The sequence below is a fragment of the Lagenorhynchus albirostris genome, chromosome 3, assembly GCF_949774975.1.
Source record: "Lagenorhynchus albirostris chromosome 3, mLagAlb1.1, whole genome shotgun sequence".
In the NCBI taxonomy this organism is placed as follows: Eukaryota; Metazoa; Chordata; class Mammalia; order Artiodactyla; family Delphinidae; genus Lagenorhynchus; species Lagenorhynchus albirostris.
The window spans coordinates 101,518,227-101,542,289 of NC_083097.1; the positions used below are offsets into that span (position 1 = coordinate 101,518,227).

The 24,063-nt window shown below is 35.3% G+C and overlaps 1 protein-coding gene across 3 annotated transcripts in view; it reads right to left on the reverse strand.

Annotated features, from left to right (window-relative positions):
* The window catches only part of CEP120 (centrosomal protein 120), a 78,737-nt gene that overhangs the window by 4,975 nt on the left and 49,699 nt on the right, over positions 1 to 24,063 (reverse strand). For all 3 annotated transcript variants that reach the window (XM_060143480.1, XM_060143478.1, XM_060143479.1), the window contains 2 exons: positions 18,465 to 18,563; positions 696 to 841 (listed from right to left, as the gene is read on the reverse strand). In XM_060143480.1, coding sequence (XP_059999463.1) covers positions 696 to 841; positions 18,465 to 18,563 — 245 coding nt within the window. The remainder of the gene's footprint in view (positions 1 to 695; positions 842 to 18,464; positions 18,564 to 24,063) is intronic.

Below are 24,063 nucleotides of genomic sequence, written 5' to 3' on the forward strand. Positions count from 1 at the left end.
TAATGATTACTTTTCTAATATCAAATACTTGAAATTGTAACTAAGATGAACATGACACTATAGAGAAGCCCACTGTTGCAGAGTAGTTAAAAATACAACCTCTGGAATCAGATATGAACTCTGGCTCCCCGATTTACTAGCTGTGTGACCTTGGAAAGGGTACTTAAATCTCTTTAATCCTTGGTTTCTTCATCTCGAAATGGGGATAATATCTTCCTCAAAAAGTTGCTTCGAGGATTAAAAAAAGTGGAGATAGGCATATAAGGCATTTAAAATAGCTGCTGACACACACGGCAATAATTAAGAGCTATATTCTGTATTACTTACATTAAGAATATAACAATATTCGAAATTTATTTTACTTTATGTAATTAAAAATTCAGTATAATCAATTACCTTGAAATAGTAGCAATAATCCTAAAATAGTCACACAGGAATAAAATTTAAAGTACTAATGCTATGAGTGGAAACAAAAAAGCTAAATACGGCTACGTTCATGGCAAAAAAATGTTAAGAGTAATGGTCTTTGGCAAAGATTTTCTATTGTATAACTCAGCTACATTTTATATATGATGTACCTTATTCTTGAAAGACCTGATGTTGTACTTTCCCTAGACCAATGACTAAATAAAAAGTTGTCCTATTTGAACTTTAGTTTTTGTATGAAAAAAAAAGTAATTTCTTAGTTATTATACCTGTTCAGTTCATTTCTTATATCCAACAATTCTTGTCTCTCGGTGTTTACTGTATCTTTTTCCTCAGCAGCCAAGTAACGTAGTCTCATCTGTTCCAACTCTTCTTGCTGTTTTTTAAGACGAGCCATTTGACTTTCTTGCTCCCGCTTGAAAGAAACAAGCCAGATCTCTAATGTTAGGAATAAATATATTTATATGACTTTGACTTATGATTATAATCCTCCTTGACAGCACCCATGATAGAGCCACACACTGCAGATTCTATTATCTAGAAAGCCCAGGTTCTCTTTACAAACTTTTCTGTGATCTGCCTTCTTGTTATAAGCCATAACCACTCATGGCCCAATCAGTGATTGAGGTTAGCTAAATATCGTAAGATCTAATAGTAGTTAGAGGCAAGAAAGAGTCTGCTATCAACACAATGAGTTGCCACAGGACCAATGGTAAGAGTAGTATTTAAGAAATGGTTAATTATACAAAATTATCTAAGAAATTACAATTATATAAAGGAATGGTAAATTATACAAATTGATTATACAAAATACAAATTACACAAAGAGGTACTAAGATTCAGTAACTGTCCCTGTACTAGTAACTCCACTCCTACCTCAAGAAATAATATGCCTTTCCACTCTTTTCTCCAGGCTTACATAGAAATCTATGCACATGATAAAATTTCTTTTATATAAATGTGTGACATTCCACACAATGGATATTCCATGATTTAGTCAACCACTCTCTCAATAACAGACATTTTGGAATGCTGCAGTAAGACATCCTGTCATCTAACATAGTTAGCTCATGAATCTTTCTATATATTTCCTTAGGGACCAGAAGTGCTTTTCTTTCTTTAGGACAGAACCCCTAAATGGGAAAGCTTAGATCAATAGGTAATATCATCTTTTTTAAAAAAGAAGCATTTACTGAATAATAACAAAACTACCAAATCATAAAGGTGCACTTTGGTCAAATTTTACAAAGTGAACTACTCACATAACCACCATCCAGAACAAGAAACAGGAGATTATCATAACCCCAGAAGCCCCTCTGTGCTCCCGCCCAAGTCACTGACCACTCATCCTTCACCAAAGATAGGACTAATTTCTAACACCATGAGTAAGTTTTCACTGCTTTGAACTTTGTGTACGTGGAACTGTACAATGTAAGTTTATGTCTGGCTTCTTTCACTAAACATTTTTTCAGATCCGTTCGTATTATGTGTAGTTGATGATTCACAGTACTACTTAGCATTCTATTGGATGAATATACAGTCTTTTCATTCCACTGCCGAGGGATATTTGCGTTAAGTTTCCAGTTTTGTATTTTAAAGCTGATGTGAACATTATCGTACATTCATGGACTTTTGTATGCATTTCTACTGTGTATATACGTGCAATTCAAAGTGCTGGGTCATTGGGTTTAAGAATTTCAATATTAGTAAATATGGTCTGTTTTTAAAGTCGTAGTACTAATTTACACTCCCATGTAAGCATTCCAGTGCTCTACACTCTTGCCAAAACTGGGTAATGTCAGTTTTTTCTTTTTTACTTTTTTTTCATTTAAACCATTCTGATAACTTATGCAGTGGTATCTCATGATTTTATTTTGCATTTTTTCAAATACTAATGAGGTTGAACGTGTTTTAATATTTTTAATGGCATTCTTATTCTGTAAAATTCCTGTTCAACCATTTGGCCTTTTGCTCTACTTGGCAGTCCATCCTTCCTTATTGATATGTGTGTGGTTCTTTACATATACTGGATAAATCCTTTGTCAATTATTTAAATTGTAAATATTTTCCACTAGTCTTTGTCTTGCCTTTTACTTTAATGGTGTTATTTAATTCTAATATGGTCCAAATTTATCTTTTTGTCTGCCTCAGTTTTTAAATTTTTATTTATTTACTTGGTTGTATGGGGTCTTAGTTGCGGCATGCATGTGGGATCTAGTTTCCTGACCAGGGATCAAACCCAGGCTCCCTGCATTGGTAGCGTGGGGTCTTATCCACTGCGCCACCAGGGAAGTCCCTATGTGCCTGTTTTGAAGACATTACTTTACATTACCCTCTTGAAGCTTCATTTATCAAAAACTCATATGCAATTGGTTTTGTGTATGGTGAGATCAAGTTTCTTCTCCGCATATAGAGCTCCAATTGACTTAGCAACATTTACTGGAAAACAACTTTTTCCCCCACTGCTTGGCAGTGTCACCTGTTATACATCACCTCTGTCCTTTTATATATGAGTTGTTTCTGGACTCTCTATCCTTCCAGTAAAGTTCACTGTCTTAATTACTGTAACTTTTGTAACAATAACTCTGGATATTTGATAGTATGTCTTCTGTCTTCAAAATTCTTAGTTATTCTTGACTTGTGTATTTTCATATAAATATCAATTTCTAGGGTTGAAAAAAAAGACCTGCTGGAACTGCTTATGATTATGCTGAATCTACAAATCAATTTGGCCAAAACCATTATCTTTACAATATTAATTCTTCAAACAGTGAACATAGTTTACCTCTCCAATTATTCAGGTCTTCTTTAATTTTGTCTAACAATATTTTATACTTCTCTATATACTGAGTAGCATCTTTCTTGGAATGTGCGCCTAGGAGTTTCAAGTTTTTAAATGCTACTGCAAATGGCAGAGTTTAAAAATTTCTGTTCTCTGTCTCTGGTATAGAGAATTAAAATTGATATTTACATACTCATTTTGTTTCCAGCAAGCTTGCTAAACTCACTTATTAATTCTAATAGTTCATCTGTAGATACTTTCTGGTTTACTATGTACATAACAACTGTCATCTGCAAATGACAACAGCTTTACTTTTTCCTTTCCAGATGATAGACCCTTTCGGCCTGTTACACTGGATAGAACCTCTAGTACAATATTAAGAAATGATAATAGAGGGCATTTTTCTCTCATTCCTGATCTCAGAGGAAAACCTTTAAGAAATATTTTTTGGTAGGTTTTATTAGATTAAGAAATTTCCCCTACATTCTTAGTTTGCTAAGAATTGTTACTATGAATGGGTACTAACTTCTTCTGCATTTTTGATAGGAGCATTTGATTTCTTCTCCTTTATTTTTTTTCTTTTATAAATTTATTTATTTTTGGCTGCATTGGGTCTTTGTTGTTGGGTCTTCGTTGCTGCGTGCGGGCTTCCTCTAGTTGTGGTGAGTGGGCTTCTCATTGCAGTAGCTTCTCCGAGTTTCATAGCTCGGGCTCTAGGCGCACGGGCTTCGGTAGTTGCGGAACGTGGGCTCAGTAGTTGTGGCTCACGGGCTCTAGAGTGCAGGTTCAGTAGTTGTGGCACACGGGCTTAGTTGCTCTGTGGCATGTGGGATCTTCCCGGACCAGGGCTCGAACCCGTGTTCCCTGCGTTGGCAGGCGGATTCTTAACCACTGCGCCACCAGGGAAGTCCTCCTTTATTTTTTAAAGGGGTAAATAGTAAACTTCCCCTTTGTTTAATAAATAAACTTAGTTGTGATGCTTACAAGTTTTATATCTATGTTCATGAGATTGGCCAATTAATTTTCTTATAATATCCTTGTCAGATTTTAGGATCAAGATAATGCTGGTCTCGTTTTTTTAAAAAGTAAGAAGTATTCTCTCTTCATAGTTTCTGAAACAGTTTGTGTAAGATCAGTGTTAGTTCTAAAATGTTTACTAAAACATGTGAAGCCACTTAGGTCTGGAGCCTTCTTTTGGTGAAGGTTTTTCATTACATATTAAATTTCTCTAATAGCTATATGACTACTTCTATTATGTTTCTTTTTGTATTGGTTTTGTGAGTTCTGTCTCTCATATTCACATAAAAGTTTCATACCATTCTCTTATCTCCTTAAATGTCTGTGGATCTGTAGCCCTGTCCCATTTTTTTTAAACGTTGATATTGGGAGTTACTGCCTATTGTTTTGGTTCTTGAACATTCTTTGCCAACTTTGTTGATTTTGCTGTACATTTTTCCCATATTTCATCAATTTTTACTCATTTTGATTATTTCCTTCCTCCTAATTTCCTATTTGCTTACTGACTGTTTGAAAGAGATATTTAGAGAATAGATTTCATGCTTTTCTTATTGATATTTTTCAAGTGAACCTGAGGCTATAAATCTCCTTAAGCACAATTGTCATTAAAGCTCATGTCTTTAAATATGTTTTAAATATTTAAACATGTTTTAAATATTTAGTTCAAGACATTTTCTAATTTCATTTGTGGTCTCCAATTTAGCCATGGGTTATAAGAAGTGTACTATTTCAATCATGGGGGATACTTACTATCTTTTTATTACTAATTTCTAGCTTAATCTCACTGTGCTCAGAGAACATAATCTGAATTACAATCCTCTGAAATTTGTTTAGAATTGCTGTTCGATTCAGCATATGAGCAATTTAGCTAAATGTCCAGTGCACTAGAAAATGATGTGTATCCTGGGACTTGTTTGTTTATTTATTTATTTTTTAAAGGGCTTCAAATGCTTGGCTATCTATTTATTTATGGCTGTGTTGGGTCTTCATTTCTGTGTGAGGGCTTTCTCTAGTTGTGGCAAGTGGGGGCCACTCTTCATCGCGGTGCACGGGCCTCTCACTATCGTGGCCTCTGTTGTTGCAGAGCGCAGGCTCAGTAGTTGTGGTTCACGGGCCTAGTTGCTCTGCAGCATGTGGGATCCTCCCAGACCAGGGCTCGAACGCGTGTCCCCTGCATTAGCAGGCAGATTCTCAACGAATGCACCACCAGGGAAGCCCCCTGGGACTTTTTTGATGAAGTATTCTACATACAACAATGGTTAGGTCATCTAAATCTTCTAAATCTTATTATCCATTGTTGGTTTGCTCTATCAGTTCCCAGGAGAGTTACGGTAAAATCTACATTATTATGCGTTTGTCCATTTCTCCTTTTAGTTCTATTAATTTTTGCTTTATATAAATTTGTGGCTGTTACCAGGAACACTCAATGCAGAACTGTTGTCAACTTCTAGGTGACTGACCCTTTTATGATTATGAAAACTCTCTTAATCTACAGTAATGCCTCTTGCCCTAGAGTCTAAGATGTGGGTTAATATTAATGTAACATACAATTTCCCCTCTTTTTAAAGTCAACCATTTTGTACTTATAGTTAAAGCGTCCTTATATTTAAGTCACATACTGTTGTTTAATTCAGGTTTTAGTTGAATATGTCTTTAATAATGGTATTCAGTCCATTTATATTTAAAGAAATGGGTGATATATATGGGTTTAAATCTTTACATATTACTATTTTCTACTTCCATCTATTTTATGTTCTGCTTCTCTCCTTTTGTCTTTTTTTAGATTTACCTAATATTTTATGTCATTCTATTTTTCCCTTCTATCAGCTTATTTTTACTCCTCTTTTACATAGAAATTAGGACCTTTACAACTTCACAGAAAATGCAACATACTTTAAACATTTTAACTCTATTTATCCCTTCGTATCTTTTGTATTATTATTTGCCATGAATTTTAATTCTCTATATTTTAAACCCAACAAATACTGTGATTATTGTTTTCTCCTAATTTTTGTTAGTCTGAAAGTCTTACGTCGCTTTCAATAATGAAGTACATTTTCACTGGCTACTCAATTTAGGTGGGCCATTACTTCTTTTCAGTACTTTAAGGATGTTATTCCACTATGAATTCCTTTACTACTGTTGAAAGTTCATCTGTCAATCTCATTGTTGCTCCTGTGAAGAAAACGTTTCCCTCTTCATCCATGGCTTTAAATATTTTCTCTGCTTTGGGGCTATTTTTTTAAATTAATTTTTATTGGACTACAGTTGATTTACAATGTTGTGTTAGTTTCTGCTCTACAGCAAAGTGAATCAGTTATACATATAAATATATCCACTCTTTTTTAGATTCTTTTTCCATATAGGTCATTACAGAGTATTGAGTAGACTTTCCTGTTCTATACAGTAGGTTCTTATTTGTTAACTATTTTATATATAGTAGTGTGTATATGTCAATCCCAAACTTCTAACTTACCCCTCCTTCCCCCTTTCCCCCTGGTAACCATGTTTGTTTTCTATAACTGTGACTCTATTTCTGTTTTGTAAATAAGTTCATTTGTACCATTTTTTTAGATTCCACATATAAGTGATATCATATGATCTTTTTCTTTCTCTGACTTACTTCACTCAGTATGACAATCTCTAGGTCCATTCATGTTGCTGCAAATGGCATTATTTCATTCTTTCTTTATGGCTGAGTAATACTCCATTGTACATACGTACCACATCTTCTTTATCCTTTCCTCTGTCAATGGACATTTAGGTTGCTTCCATGCCTTGGCTATTGTAAATAGTGCTGCAATGAACACTCAGTGCACGTATCTTTTCGAATTATGGTTTTCTCCAGATATATGCCCAAGAGTGGAATTGCTGGATCACATGGTAGCTGTTTTTTAAGTAACCTCCATACTGTTTTTCATAGTGGTTGTACCAATTTACATTGCAACCAACAGTGTAGGAGGGTTCCCTTTTCTCTACACCCTCTCCAGCATTTATTATTTGTAGACCTTTTTATGATGGCCATTCTGACCAGTGTGAGGTGATACCTCATTGTAGTTTTGACTTGCATTTCTCTAATAACTAGTGATGTTGAGCCTCTTTTCATGTACTTTTTGGCCATGTGTATGTCTTCCTTGGAGAACTGTCTATTCAGATCTTCTGCCCATATTTTGATTGGGTTGTTTTTTTCATATTGAGCTGCATGAGCTGTTTGTATATCTTGGAGATTAATCCCTTGTCAGTAGCTTCATTTGCAAATATTTTCTCCCATTCTGTGGGTTGTCTTTTCCTTTATGGTTTCCTTTGCTGTACAGAAGCTTTTAAGCTTGATTAGGTCCCATTTATTTTTGTTTTCATTTTCATTACTCTAGGTGGTGGATCTGAAAAGATATTGCTGTGAGTTATGTCAGAGTTTCTGCCTATGTTTTCCTCTAAGAGTTTTATAGTGTCTGGTCTTACATTTAGGTGTTTAATCCATTTTGAGTTTATTTTTGTGTATGGTGTTAGAGAATGTTCTAATTTCATTCTTTTACATGCAGCTGCCCAGTTTTCCCAGCACCACTTATTGAAGTGGCTGTCTTTTCTCCACTGCATATTCTTGCCTCCTTTGTCATAGATTAGGTGACCATGGGTGCATGGGTTTATCGCTGGACTTTCTATCCTGTTCCATTGATCTATATTTCTGTCTTTGTGCCAGTACCATACCATTTTGATGACTGTAGCTTTGTAGTATAGCCTGAAATCAGGGAATCTGATTCCCCAGCTCTGTTTTTCTTTCTCAAGATTGCTTGGGCTATTTGGGGTCTTTTGTGTTTCCACAGAAATTGTAAATTTTTTTGTTCTAATTCGGTGAAAAATGCTATTGGTAATTCGAGAGGGGTTGCACTGAATCTGTAGATTGCCTTGGGTAGTCATTTGGACAATACTGATTCTTCCAATCCAAGAATGTGGTATATCTTTCCATCTCTTTGTGTCATCTTTGATTTCTTTCATCCGTATCTTATAGTTTTCTGAGTACAGGTCTTTTGCCTCCTTAGGTAGGTTTATTCCTGGCTATTTTATTCTTTTTGATGTGATGGTAAATGGGATTGTTTCCTTAATTTCCCTTCTGATCTTTCATTGTTAGTGTATAGGAATGCAAGAGATTTCTGTGTATTAATTTTGTATCCTGCAACTTTACCAAATTCATTAACGAACTCTAGTAGTTTGACTATTTTAAATTATTTACAAAAGAGACCCAGCAGAGTTCTCTAGGTCTTCTATTATGTGAAGACAGTGGAAAGATGGCCATTTATGAATGGGGAAGTGGGCCCTCTCGACACAGGACTTGACCATGTGTACACTTTGATCTCAGACTTCCAGCCTTCAGAAATGTGAGAAACAAATTTCTGTTGTTTATAAGCCATCTAGTCTGTGCTATTTGGTTACAGCAGCCCAAACAGACTAACACAGGGGTCTGTGGCTACACAAAAAGTAGTCAGTCTCACATACCCTATCCTGTATGTCACTTATGTTCTTTGTTGTATTTTCCATCCTTTCTTCTGTTCCAGTTTGGACACTTTTTATTGGTTTATCTTCAGTTCACATATCCTTGGTTCTGCTGTTAATTCATCTATTGAATCTTACAATTCATTTGTGATACTTTTCAGTTCCAGAATGTCTATATGATTGAAAAGGTTCTACTTCTCTAATACATTTCTCCATCATATCACCTATTTTCTAGTAGTTATCTCTAACTTTGTGTCTGGTGATTCCAAAATCTGTTGATTTATTTCTGTTGAGCAAAAGACAATAAGACATTCCACATGCAAGTCTAATAAACAAATGAAAAGATGCTCAAAGGGAAATGAAAATTTAAGCCACAGAATGATATGATTTCAGACCCACCAAACTGGAAAAAATTAATACATCTGATAACAGCCAAGTGTTAGACATGGTGTGAAGAATAACAATTATACACCATTCTTGGGAACTGCAGATTTGTACAACCACTTTGGAAAGTAATTTCACAACATTTAGTGAAGCAGAAGAAATGAGTGAACCCTATGACCAGAAGTTCTACTTTTAAACACTAGAGAAAAATTTTAATGTATAAAATATTTCACTGTTGTCTTATTATGAGAAAACTTAGACTATTCATATGTTTAAGTTTTATAAAGCAATAAAATAAACTTTAGCTACTGCATCAAAATAGCTAAATTTTGAATCACACAAGGTAGTCACAGAAGAATGATTCAAACAGAATATTTCCATGTATATAAAGTTTAAAAACATACAAAAGTAAACTGTTGTTTACTGATATTTTTAATACCTTATAAGCTTATAAAGAAAAGCAAAGGAATAATAAATACCAAATTCAGCTAAGTAGTTACCTGTGGAGAGGATGCAGGTTAGAAAAGGCACAAGGAGCACTGATAATGCTGTTTCTTACACTAGAAGGTGGGGGTTGAAGTGCAGAAGAATCTTCTTTCTTCCCCCTCTTTGGAATGTATGATATATTTCATTTAAAGAGTAATTATTAAAAAATAAAGAAAGGAAAAGAAATCCAGACAAGGATACACCAAGTTGTTATCTCTGGCTGAGGAGGTGATAAGGTTACCAGTGACTATTATTTTTCTATGTCATGATGCTGCAAAATTTGGATTTCTTTTACACGAAGCAAATATAATTGCAAACAGGAAAAAAATGGTCAATTATTTAATTTTAGGTTATTTTGTAAAACTGTATGAAACTTGAAACATTTTAATCCTTAAACATAAGAAAAGCCTTTAAATGCCTTGAATTTTTAGTCAAGTATATATCATTAATAATAATCACACATGCACACACAAAAATTAGAGGTTAGAGGAAGAAATCCTCTCTGCTGCCAGGTGCTCTGGGTTAAAGGCTCCTCAATCAAGTGAGTATAATCTTTATTTTGCCTTGGCTGCCTATAAATCCAGAGAGGAGATGTAAACATGCATACACTAGACTAAACAGCGGCTAAAACGTGGCCACTACTTACTCTCCCACTCACACATACCATGTAAGTCTGTGGGAAAAAACTTACAGCTAAACTAAGGAGCTCAAGTCAAGTTTTCTGAAAATAACCCAGAGCTGACAAGTCAGTAGGAGGGCCTGGATGGTTTCAAGACACAGTTTTTAACCAAGACTTGGACCTCCAACTGTTTTCTTAAACAAAGATTTACATCCCATCCTTGGCTAAATTACTTGTAAATTAATCAAATTAATTACTCTGAGTGGATAAGCAGGAGGCTGGACAAGATAGTGCTGATGTCAGCCAATGAAGTCTGTGTTGTTTTAACTAAATATATCAGCTTAGTTTTAAACAGATCTACTGTGCACAAATATGGTAAGGGACTCACATCCTACCCAAAATCTTAGTTCTGTTTCCTGTCCTGTGAACAAACATACCTAGTTTTAATGTATCAGACATGATAAAAATGTTAAATTTCTCAGAACAACAAATTCATACCTTTTAATAATGATTCATTTATTTTTAAAAAGTAGTGGCTGTTATTCTTCCTCCATAACTATATTCTAATGTGTCAAGAAATGTTTTAAAATAAATATGCTACTTAGAACACAGTAAAGTAACAATCTTAACTTGGAGATGGGAAAAAAAGAATCTAAATTACCCCTTAAATGTCTAACAACCAGAACTCTTTAAAGTCAGTGTTATACATCATACCAAAGATAGCATATCCAGACTGTATGGATATCGTTTCCTTGTCTTCTAAGTTAGGACCCATTTTACGTTACACTTATTTATATTTTACAGCTGTCGCCTACCCAGTTACCCAAGAACAAAAAAGTTTACAACATGGAAACAGGGTTTTATGCTTTTGAATCAGAACAAAAGATTTTTTTCCAAATAATTGGAAGATTATGATTTTTTAAATTCACAAATTGACTATACTGGGTCACCTTTGAGTAATGGAAATCTCTGTTTAAACATTCTTTTGGCAACAGGCACGGAGCATTAGGTCTTATTTCCAAGCTTTACCAGCTGGGTTTTGTCATTAACATTTATTAACAATCTAAGATATGGCTTTCGCCGTCTAATCCGTACTACACAAATGTTTTGTATGGCCCTCCAGAGGATTTTGCTGTGACAAATTACTGGCAGAGATTATAGCCCCGTGGCTATTCACCAGAGGCAATGTAAAATTAACATGGTACTAATCCAATTTAAACAAGAAGTTGCACAAACAATCCTCTGAACAAAAGCAGATAGAGGATTCCAATTTTATATTCAAATACAATGTGTTTTTAATAAAAAGCTTTAGAAAAAAATTGAAGTAACTTTCACACATATAAATTGTGCCTATTTGATGAAGGTATTAATTTTAATCTTCCAAAAACAGTGGCAGAACACAATTCACTATGGTAATCGCAAGGTCTATTAAATTTCTTCTTAAAGTGTTGCATCTCAAATGTGGTCTGTAGAACATCAGTGATTCCTAGTGACCTTGAAATATGTTTACAATGTTGTTTCTAAAGCAGAAAGTCTGTGGGATAAGGAATAGAAGTGGTCTGCAATGAAGGTTACTGTACTGAAAGAATGAGACTATTTTCTTTCATGAAGTAGAAGTCTGGAGTTGAACCAGGAATTTAACACCATGTTTTCTTTTCTTCTTAATTCACTTACAGTAACTTAAGAGAAAAGAGGCATCTGAACTTTTGTGATATCCTCTGTTATTAGGCACAAATAGTTAAAATTACTTTGCCAATGCTTTTTAGGCAAGAAGATAGAAAACACTTAGGAAAAAAGGGTAAACAGAAAACAATGAATTAAAGGAAAAATCCAGAAGATAGCAAAAGTGTATGAGAATGCATATGTTAGGAAGGAGGGGTGCTTGGGTGGGAGCCTTTTAAACTGAACGTTTTTTTAAGAGTCTCAGTCCATGAACTGGGGGGTTTTTGTTCAGATTATTTTCTTACATTTGAAAAACCACCTCAAACAGTGAAAACAATGTCGTCTGTCAACATACACATATTAACATAACTTAAAAATCAATTTACTCAAAGTAATGAATTTTTGCATGGATATTTCTTAAGAAACATAACAATTATAATGAAATTATGCTCTGATAATTAATCACTCATTTCTCCAGAAGAAATGCCCTATCAACAGCTCACAGGCTTCCATCTTTTCATTACTAACTTTGGCAATGCCTTGTAATTAATTACGATTGCATTAGCTCTTATCCTTCATAAGTTGCATAAATTTCTTCAGTGGTAGGCACTGTCTGCCACTTCCTCCCAATCTACTCTCCATTTTAAAACTTGAAATGAGGGGCTTCCCTGGTGGCACAGTGGTTGAGAGTCCGCCTGCCGATGCAGGGGACACGGGTTCGTGCCCCGGTCCGGGAAGATCCCACATGCCATGGAGCGGCTGGGCCCGTGAGCCATTGCCGCTGAGCCTGCGTGTCCGGAGCCTGTGCTCCGCAACGGGAGAGGCCACAACAGTGAGAGGCCCGCATACCGCAAAAAACAAAACACTTGAAATGATTTCATATCTAATACTGATATTTATTATTATTTTTTAATGTTTATTTTATATTGGAGTATAGTTGATTTACAATGTTGTGTTAGTTTCAGGTGTACAACTGAGTGATTCAGTTATACATATACATATGTCCATTCTTTTTCAAATTCTTTTCCCATTTAGGTTGTTACATAATATTCAGTAGAGTTCCCTGTGCTATACAATCCTGTGCTTATATTCTTGTTGATCATCTATTCTATATATAGTAGTGTGTATAAGTCAATCACAAACTCCTAATTTATCCCTCCCCCCAACATTTCCCTTTTGGTAATCGTTAGTTTGTTTTCTATGTCTGTGCATCTGTTTCTGTTTTGTAAATAAGTTCATTTGTATCATTTTTTTTTTAAGATTCCACATATAAGTGATATCATGGTATTTGTCTTTCTCTGACTTACTTCACATAGTATGATAATCTTTAGGTCCATCCATGTTGCTACAAATGGCATTATTTCATTCTTTTTTATGGCTGAGTAATATTCCATTGTATATATGTACCACATCTTCTTTATCCTTTCCTCTGTCAATGGACATTTAGGTTGCTTCCATGTCCTGGCTATTGTAAATAGTGCTGCAATGAACACTCGGTGCATGTATCTTTTCGAATTATGGTTTTCTCCAGATATATGCCCAGGAGTGGGATTGCTGAATCATATGGTAGCTCCATTTTTAATTTTTTAAGGAATCTCCATACTGTTTTCCATAATGGCTGTGCCAATTTACGTTCCCAACAGTGTAGGGTTCCCTTTTCTCCACACCCTCTCCAGCATTTACTATTTGTAGACTTTTTGATGATGGCCATTCTGACCAGTATGAGGTGATATCTCACTGTAGATTTGATTTGCATTTCTCTAATAACTAGTGATGCTGAGCCTCTTTTCATGCACTTTTTGGCTATCTGTATGTCTTCACTGGAGAACTATTTAGATCTTCTGCCCATTTTTTGATTGGGTTGTTTGTTTTTTTCATATTGAGCTGCATGAGCTGTTTGTAAATTCTGGAGATTAATCCCTTGTTGGTTGCTTTGTTTGCAAATATTTTCTCTCATTCTGTGGGTTGTCTTTTCATTTTGTTTATGGCTTCCTTTGCTGTGTAAAAGCTTTTAAGTTTGATTAGGTCCCATTTGTTTATTTTTGTTTTCATTTTTATTACTCTAGGAGGTGGATCCAAAAAGATAGTGCTGTGATTTATGTCAAAGAGTGTTCTGCCTATGTTTTCCTCTAAGAGTCTTATACTGTCCGATCTTACATTTAGGTCTCTAATCCATTTTGAGTTTATTTTTGTGTATGATGTTAGGGAGTGTTCTAATTTCATTCTTTTCCATGTAGCTGGTCCAGTTTTCCCAGCACCACTTATTGAAGAGACAGTCTTTTCTCCACTGTATATTCTTGCCTCCTTTGTCATAGATTAGGTGACCATGGGTGCGTGGGTTTATCTCTGGGCTTTCTATCCTGTTCCTTTGATCTATATTTCTGTCATTGTGCCAATACCATACTGTGTTTTTTTTTTTTTTAATTTATTTTTGGCTGCACTGGGTCTTTGTTTCAGTGTGTGGGCTTTTTATTGCAGTGGCTCCTCTTGTTGTAGAGCATGGGCTCTAGGCTCACGGGCTCTAGAGCGCAGGCTCAGTAGTTTTGGTGCACGGGCTCAGTTGCTCCATGGCATGTGGGATCTTCCCAGACCAGGGCTCAAACCTGTGTCCCCTGCATTGGCAGGTGGACTCTTAACCACTGCGCCACCAGGGAAGCCCATACCATACTGTTTTGATGATTGTAACTTTGTAATATAGTCTGAAGTCAGGGAGCATGATTTCTCCAGCTCTGTTTTTTTCTTCTCAAGATTGCTTTGGCTATTTGGGGTCTTTTGTGTTTCCACAGAAATTTTAAAGTTTTGTTCTAGTTCTGTGAAAAATGCCATTACTAATTTGATAGGGATTGCACTGAATCCGTAGACTGCCTCGGGAAGTAAAGTCATTTTCACAATATTGATTCTTTCAATTCAAGAACATGGTATATCTTTCCAACTGTTTGTGTCATCTTCAATTTCTTTCATCAATGTCTTATACTTTTCAGAGTACAGGTCTTTAGGTAGGTTTATTCCTAGTTACTTAATGTGATGGTAAACAGGACTGTTTCCTTAATTTCTCTTTCTGATCTTTTGGTGTTGGTGTATAGAAATGCAAGAGATTTCTGTGCACTAATTTTGTATCCTGCAGTGTTACCGAATTCATTGATGAGCCCTAGCAGTTTTCTGGTAGCATCTTTAGGATTTTCTATGTATAGTATCATGTCATCTGCAAACAGTGACAGTTTTACTTCTTTTCCAGTTTGGATTCCTTTTTCTAATACTGATATTTGAAACACCGTTTTTGAACCATTTCTCCCTCAGCTTTGAATGACAAAATACAATGATAACCCACTGTCCTCGTGTTTTTCTAATACTTATTTTCTGTTATTTATGCTAACTTCACTTGCATTTCTTACCACTCTGCCATGTTCTTGTTAAATATCAGCCCTCCCAGCTGAACTTTAAGTTTACTGTGGGGAGAGAATTGCTGTATCTAGAGCATCTACCAGTGTGCAAGGTGCATAATAGGCTCTCAATAAGTACTTGATGAATGAAAAATGAACAAATAAAACAACTATAGATGTTTCTTCAGACTCAATGCACTCTCATCTCTTTACACCTAACTTTAGGAAGTTCACCTACTGACAATATTGCATATGTGCACAATTAGCCCTAACATAGGTTTTCCCCCTTTTGTCAGTTTCTACAGAACATCTATATTAAATCTACCATCCAAATACAAACTACTGTTACTAGTCAAACTATACTGAACCTCACTTCCTCACTGCTACTATTATATAACAACATTCTCCTATCTTGTAGACTTAAAAATTTTCTATTTTTGGTTGGTGTCTGTCATTTTTCAGCTACTCAGTCGTAAATCCTTCTAATATTTGTTCTATTCATCAATATTCCAAAGCTACCATCTGATTAGGTCCCCAATGACTGAAACCAAGAATACTACACAATAGCTTTATGGCTCATATCCTTTTAACAACAGTTACCATTTATTGAGCATACACTATGTACGAAACACTGTGTTAAATGCTTTACAGACCACTCATTTAATTCTCAGAACAACCTGTGAGGAAAGATTTTTCATTTTCCAAATGAGGAGACTAATCAGAGAAATTATATTCCCCAAGTCCCAGAGGTAGTTAAGAAGTACAGCCAAGATTCAATACAGCTCTCTTGACTCCAAGGCCATGTTCTAAACTGCTATGTATGCTGCCTGTGGTAGAATTTGTATCCTGTTATTTTTAATAGCCACTCTCACCACATTATTTCCTTGCTCCCAATTCCACAGGGACGCCTCCCTGTGGTACTAAATGTAACTTAACTATCTTGCCATCATGACTTTATATTAGCTTATTCTCTTTCAAAGTCACTTTAATTCTCATTACCTGAGCTAGTCTATCTGTCAGTGATGTCATTTTCCTTGCTTATGATATGCCAAATCATGACTTCTTCTGCTTCAATACTCACTCTGTCAGAAATCCCTAATGTCTTCCACAGCTCACTTTGTTCTATTTGAAATTCTTTCACTATGTGGCTTCTACGGAATTAAACCATAACATTATAAAGCAGGAAGAGCCTGAGACCGCACTCTAGTCAAATGAGCCTAATCCTTGCTCTATCACTTAGTACCTGTGTGATCGTGCGCAACTTACTTAATGTCTCTAAGTCTGTTTCTTTCATCGATAAAATGGAAATATTACCTGCTATATAGGGATCTTGGTTAGGATCAAATGAAAACGTATGAAGGGCTTAGCATAATACCAAGCACTTATCAGCTTTCCTTCCTCCTTAAACATAAGAATTCTAAGTTCTATCTGCCACATCTTCAATTATCACCTCTGCAAAAGGATTCCTTCTATTAAGCTCAATCATCCTCCCAACATCAGTCCATATTTCTAAATGCTTGCTGAATTTCTTTCTGTAAAAATTAAAATTTTCAAATCTGCAAGTCCTGTCTCCTCCCCATGCCTCAATCAGCTTCTTGTCTTAGTAACCATCATTACAATCCTGGAAAACTCTCTTTCCAGACACTAAGGCTTGAACCCTTGACATCATCTTTGACTTTCCACTCTGCATTCTGATTAGGTATAGCGTACTGTATAGAATCTACCAAAACCATGTCTTTTACAATAATCTCCTTGTCATGTTCCCACTGCTACCTAGTCCTTATTTCCTGAAATGACCTCTAAAATGGGACCTCCTCTGTTCTCCATGGAGAGTCGATACTTTCTGACTTTGTGCCTCCTTGCTATAATCATTCTATTCATTGTATATACATTTTCCCCACAGCTTTCCTAAATCACAACCAATTCTCCAGAGATCCATCTCAAATATCTCATCTTCTATGACACCTTTCCTAAGTTCTATTAAATAGATGTACTTCCCCTCCTGAGTACTCTGTACAGGTCTTTTCAGGGCTCTTACTATTTGGCAGTAAATGTTATATTTATAGTTTTCTTCCCTATTACTAAACTGCAAGCTCCCTGAGGCAAAGACCTATGTTTTACTTATAACTATAAATCTAGGACAGTGCCTTGAACACAGGAGGCCCTCAGTACTATATATGATTATTCATTCATTCATCTATCCTTAGTCTTGTGAGCACCTATAAAACATATTCAGTGTGTGTAATATTATTTTATACTTATGCTTACAATCTCAATTCATCTAAAAGCTATGTTAAGGCAAACTGCACTATTTATTCTCAGGCAGTCTAGTACATACTCTTCTATGAAGGTGGTAAGCATTTAGTACAATACCACAAAGATGTTTAATGACATTTGATGGTTTGGGAGACACATTAAAAAAAAATACAAATCTGAGAGACCCTACGTACCAAAATTGCATTCGGCATATAACGGACACATTTCAGAAAAGCAAAACTTACAATAAACTAACCACTAATGATCCTTAAAAGTTTAGGTCACATAGATGAGATTCAAAATAAAAATCTTGCTCATATTTTATTTGATCTTAATAATTTGAAGAAATTATAGCCAAAATTAAGGTTAATTCCTCAGGAAGCTAATGGCATTTGTTACCTGGTACCAGGAAGGAAAAAAAAAAGTAATGTAAAGAATTTAGGAAACTACTCTCACTTTTAAATCCTTGTAAAATTATGCAAAAATCCCGTGATCCTTTTTTTTAATGAATAAATTACTGTGTCTTCCTAGGAATGACTTTTAAAATACGTTCTTAAAATTCTCCCCCCAAAGGCACTCCCAATAGAAGGAAATTAATACTAAGGAAAAAAGGATGGTAGTTTTATAAGTGAAAGTAAAAGGAGAAAAAGAATGATTGTTTTTAAAGTGAAAGTAGAAATTATTCCCAACTTGCTGTGGGGAAGAGGATAGTTGGCTTTAAAAAAAAAAAAAAAAAGGAAAAGAAAAAGGAACTAGAAGTTTTAGTTTTTATAAAGGAGGATCTTATATGTAACACATTAAAAAAAGGGGGGGTGGGGCCTAATCTCAAATACAGAACTGGACATTGAAATACAGACATATGAACCTAACAGATATTGCCAAATGTGTAAACTTGTAAAAAAAAAAAAAATCAAGGGAGAAAGACATAAAAAGAATAATCCATCATTAGCTATAAACTACATACCTGTTTAAGTCTGGCAAGTTCTTTCAAAGCTCGTCCCCACTGCTGCTTATAATGCAGCTTAGACTTAGTTGTGGATTCCAACTTTCTTTCAAGTTCAACCTAACAGTGATTAAAATCATATCAAGTGAAACACTATACCACTGTGTACAATCACTGAAAGATAATATATACAAAGACTCTGGCTTAAGAAAAGAGTTTATATAGTGTAACATACGACATCATCTAAAACTGTTACATAATTTACTGTAAATATTATGGCACATGAACATTTTCTTGTTTAAAATATAGTTGTATTTTTACTGCCTAACAGCCTATACTAAAAGGAACTGAATCAGTCTTAACCTCAAGGCAGTTACTATAAATGTATTTAAAACATATATATTACATAAAGATCACAGAGTGAAAAATACATTTTTTTTTAATATAACAAAAAGCAGTTGTTAGCATTCCATTTCACTGACACTCTCAACCTTGAAACCAAATTATTCCTTTTGGAGACCTATCATTATGTGGAATTTTGTCTTACATTGAAGAGAGCTTGTAGAGATACTTTTATAACTCTATTTTGGCAAAAATCATAGAATGCTGAGAACAGTGAACTGTTTTATCAGAAGGCAGTTTACTGAGAGTACAAAGTCAAAAATATTTTAAGAATGTTAAACCCAAGAGTAAGAAAAATAATGCTCCTAAAAACACTCATCTAACTTTTATTTTCTATTTTTCCTCAAATATATAAAGAAAAACACGAAATAGATTTGATTTTTAAAATACGGTTATTTATACTTGCAGCAGGCAATCTGTTGTGTATGAACTGAAGCCAACTTGGCTACGTTTTGGAATGTACTCTCTCAAAGTTTCAAACCAAGTACCAAACAAATTCATGTAGCCAACAGACAGTTTTACTATTTAAGTGATAAGGTAATTACATGGATGAATTACAGTAAAATACTGTTAATCTAAACTGGTCTAATTTTTTTATATCAAGTCTAGTTTTTCCCATACACACAACTCCTAATGTTTTGCAGAAAAATAAAATCGAAGACACTATCCAAAAATTCAAGCTTCAGAAAGCTCAGAAGGAAAATAAAATGAAAGGAAAAGCAGATTGCCAAAATCCCTTCACAAAAGACCAGAATGTTCTCTGCAGTAATATATGACTTCATGGAGTCAAGGTCTTTTCTGCTTTACAAATCCCTAGTGCTTGGATTTAAATGTGTTGACATTTCACAACTATACTCATACATCTTAAGTTGACTAATACTCTGAGATTATCAAAGATGATCTCTTCCACTTATGCCCTAAAGACTTATACTTATTAGCTGGTTATTTTAACAAGAGGACATATGTCAGAGGAAAAGCAAAAATCTGTTTTATGACTGTGTGATAAAAGAATAGTATTCAATTATAAAAGTGACCATGTCCCTGGGTCTTGGAGAAGGTACAGTATCCTGGACGAGCCTCAGAATGAGGGTTAGGACAACCTAGAGAGATCACTTGTACCCACTGAACTGACTCCATCAGAAAAAGCTGGGGAGGTTTTGTCAGTTTTGCCATGATTATCAAAATAACTCACATTTGCATTGATATTCACACAGTAGTTCACACTAATTTAAAATGCATATATAATCAAAACATATAATGTCTTTATTCTTAACAAACCAAAAAAAACTGCAGCTAACAAATCTGAGACGTTACACATCCTTTTTCTAATTCATCCCAAACTACCAAATCAGTGATGCCTAACTTTTTTTAAGGATACAGATGCCTCTGTGATTCTAAAGAATTATATGGACCCAACTCCCAAAAAAAGGTACACAACCAAAATTTTGACACAATTTCAGGGCATTCAAAGACCTCGAGTTAAGAGCCCTTTTTTGTGGGTAGACATGAGACTTTGGGAAGGCTTTTTTGACTTAAATCATAAGCCAAGTTACAGACTCAAATTAAAACTTGGCTCAGGACCTAGAGTCAATTCAGAGGCTAGTGAAGACCAAGCACAGACTTTCACTGATTCTCAATGTCCCTGTTTCTATCCCTGATATACCCACAACTCTAATTCTCTACTGGAGGCATGGCATTGTCTTTGCCTCTAATTTCCTATTCCCCAGTTCCAATGTGTCACAAAAAACTATAGATTTCTCCCTTGAAATATTTTCCAGTTATATTCTTTTATGTTCTTTCTACCATTTCCTAAGCTCAGGCTTATCTCATCTCTTGTCTGCTCAGCCTCAAACGTATTCTATCTACAAATCCTGGAAATAACTATTATATCATATCAATTTACTCTCTACTAAAAGATCTACAACAGCTACTACTTGCCTACAGGACTGAGCCTAAACTCCTCTGCCTAGGTGTTAAAGCACTCCAAGATATAATTTCCATCCTACTTGTTCTACTACTTTCTTGGTATTCCTCAACAGGAAACCCTCTACTCCAACCACCGGGTTTGTCTCCCCTACATTCACCTTGTCCAAGTTACTTCCTGAGCCTGTCGATTCTTTTTCTTCATCGCTTATTTAAAACTTCAGATTCAGCTCAAATTCTACCTCTCCATGGAGCTGTCTTAAAACTACTATATTCTGAACACCAAATGACTTCTGAATTACAAAGAGTTCCTATCACATTCCCTGGTATTCAATTATATATGGTCATTTAAGGTTCTCTGAGTCATCTCCCCAATTATATTACAAACTCTTCTACAAGTGAGGTCCCAGGGACTTCCCTGGCGGTCTAGTGGTTAAGACTTCGCCTTCCAATGCAGGGGGTGTGGGTCAATCCCTGGTCGGGGAGCTAAGATCCCACATGCCTCGCAGCCCAAAAACCAAAACATAAAACAAAAGCAATACTGTAACAAATTCAATAAAGACTTTAAAAATGGTCATCAAAAAAAAAAAAAGTGAGGTCCCAAAAGGATAACATACTTTTTACTCTTTTCTTTTCTCTCATTTTTCCCTTTGTCCTAAGACACATTAGATACTCACCAAATGTTCTTAAATACACAAATTTAGTTTCTGTCTTAATCTTCTGTATGCATTACTAAATTATAATGCTTTCCCTATTTTATTTGTTAAAAGTTCCAATTGTTTTTAAGCCATCTAAAAGTCATTTCCTAGCTAAAAGCACATCAAACTATTCACTTCTTAAGGGAATCAAGAATTACATTTGGTAAAACTGTATCTTAATGTTAACTTATTTTTAGACTATTTCAGTGAAAATGGAAATATTTGTGTTATACTGAAGAGACCAGTAAACAGAAAAGAAAAAAGCTCTCAATCAGACATAACCAGAAGTTGTAGACTAAATCAGGTACTTTTTCACTTAAGTCTTCCTTTTTATGCTTTTATCTCTTTGTTACTTAAGAAATAAGATTCTGCCCTCTTCTGGCTCCAAAAAAACTTACAAAGAATGTTCAAAAGAGCTGAGAAGCCTTGTTTTGCTAGGCATTTAAAAACAGTGGATGAATTCATTAGGTCTGATATAAAGGTGCTTCCATTACACTTTTCTTTCCCCCTCAACAAGTTAATGGTGCTGTTTATATTTGTAATATGTTTGTTTGGTGATTTTTATCCTTTTGGTAGAAGTGTAATTGGAAGAAGAAATTTTTAAAAATCATTTACAATTACTTCTATGGTGATATTATCTAGTATATATTCAGAAAAGATGAATATCATAAGCCCTCTGTTCCAATTTTGAGATATTTGGCCCTGAATTTCCCCAAGATAAAATGGAAATACTCTTGACACCTACTTAAGAGAACTTGTGAGAATTGATGAGATATTGTCTGAATGCTTCAAATATCTCTGGCAGGCCACATAATTCATAATATATAAACAGAAATACTTTAATATTTGGTTTAATCAAAAGGGGTGGGAAATGTCCAGTTTGATTCAAATTCAAGGTTACTGGTAGAGAAATGAGAAGGCCAAAAATGGAGAATGAAGAGGTTGTCCAGAAAAGAACGAAGCAGAATCAACAAGACTTTGCAATTAAATAGATTTTGGGGTAAGAAGAGGAACCAAAAATAGCATGGCATCTGACAAGCTGCAGAAACATTTAATGAATTCAGAAACGCTAGACGAAAGCAGTTAATACCCTTTTCAACTCAATTTTTTTTAACCACTCTTATTCTTGTCTCCAAATTTTCTATATGCACCCTTCTGCCTCTTGAATAGTCATATCAAGGGCTAAATTTTATATCTATGCTCCAACCATCCCCATCTCTCTTAAAGCTTCAATTTCTCCTTGCTGTTAATTTCTTCTCCTTAATCTAAAAATATTCTCTGATTTTCCTACCTCTAAATAAGCTTTTCTCAAGAGCTTTAGGCCCTTGGGCTACATTTTTTCTTGTCTTCTGAGGTTTTTTGAAATTTATTTTTTTATTATTTTTTAAATTTTTGGTTGTGTTGGGTCGTCGTTGCTGTGCGTGGGCTTTCTCTAGCTGTGGTGAGCGGGGGTTACTCTTCGTTGCGGTGTGTGGTCTTCTCACTGCGGTGGCTTCTCTTGCGGAGCACGGGCTCTAGGTGCACAGGCTTCAGTAGTTGCAGCACACAGGCTCAGTAGTTGTGGTTCACGGGCTTAGCTGCTCCTCGGCATGTGGGATCTTCCCGGACCAGGGCTCGAACCCATGTCCCCTGCATTGGCAGGTGGATTCTTAACCACTGCACCACCAGGGAAGCCCTTTTCTTGTTTTCTTTTCAAAGCCAAACTTTCTGTAACCTTCTGCAATTTGGCTTCTTAAAAAATCAGTGATCTCTTAACTGCCAAATACATGGGGGGTCTTTCCTCAACCACTCTTGACTTGCCCATCATGAGAGATTACTTTCACTTCCTCATTCTTTAAACTCCCCCTTTCCTTTTGGGCACAGCACTAGACTGTTTTTATTACTTCTCTAAATCTCATTAGCCTCCTTCCTCAACTCTTGATTGTTCTCAAAGCTGAACGTCCCAAGTTTTATCATCAATTAGCCTTCCTAAACACTCCTTAAGCAATTGCATATACCTGTAAGCTGTTACTTTATTCAAATGACTCTCAAATCTGTTTGTCTAGCCCTATTCTCTCCGTACTGTATTTTCTCATTTTTTAACCATTTAGTTAACTCCTTCACTTAGATTACTGCATTAGCATCTCAAATGTAGTATGTCTAAAATCTGAATTCTCTACAACTTCCATCCCTCCAAAAAAGTTCATCGAAAATCTTCATTTCTCTTAATATTAACATCCATTAAGCCAATCTTATAAATTGGCTTACAAAGAGTAATCTTTGACTTTTCTTACCAGATGAAATATGAATTCTTTAAGCAAACATCTAAGCTCTTCCCTCATATGGCTGAAAATTACCTTTATTTCCAGCACTCTCTTATCAGGCCTACACTTATTTTAAAATTACAGCTGACATTTGCACAATGCAGGGGTATGAATGCTAATCCTCCATGCTGTCAAAAAAATGCCTATAACTTTACAGTTGGCCCTCTGAATATGCGGTACCGCATCTGAGGAATCAACCAACCACGGGTCATGTGGTACTGTATTTTCTGAAAAAAATCTGTGTATAAGTGGACCCTCACAGTTCAAACTCATGTTGTTCAAGGGTAAACCATA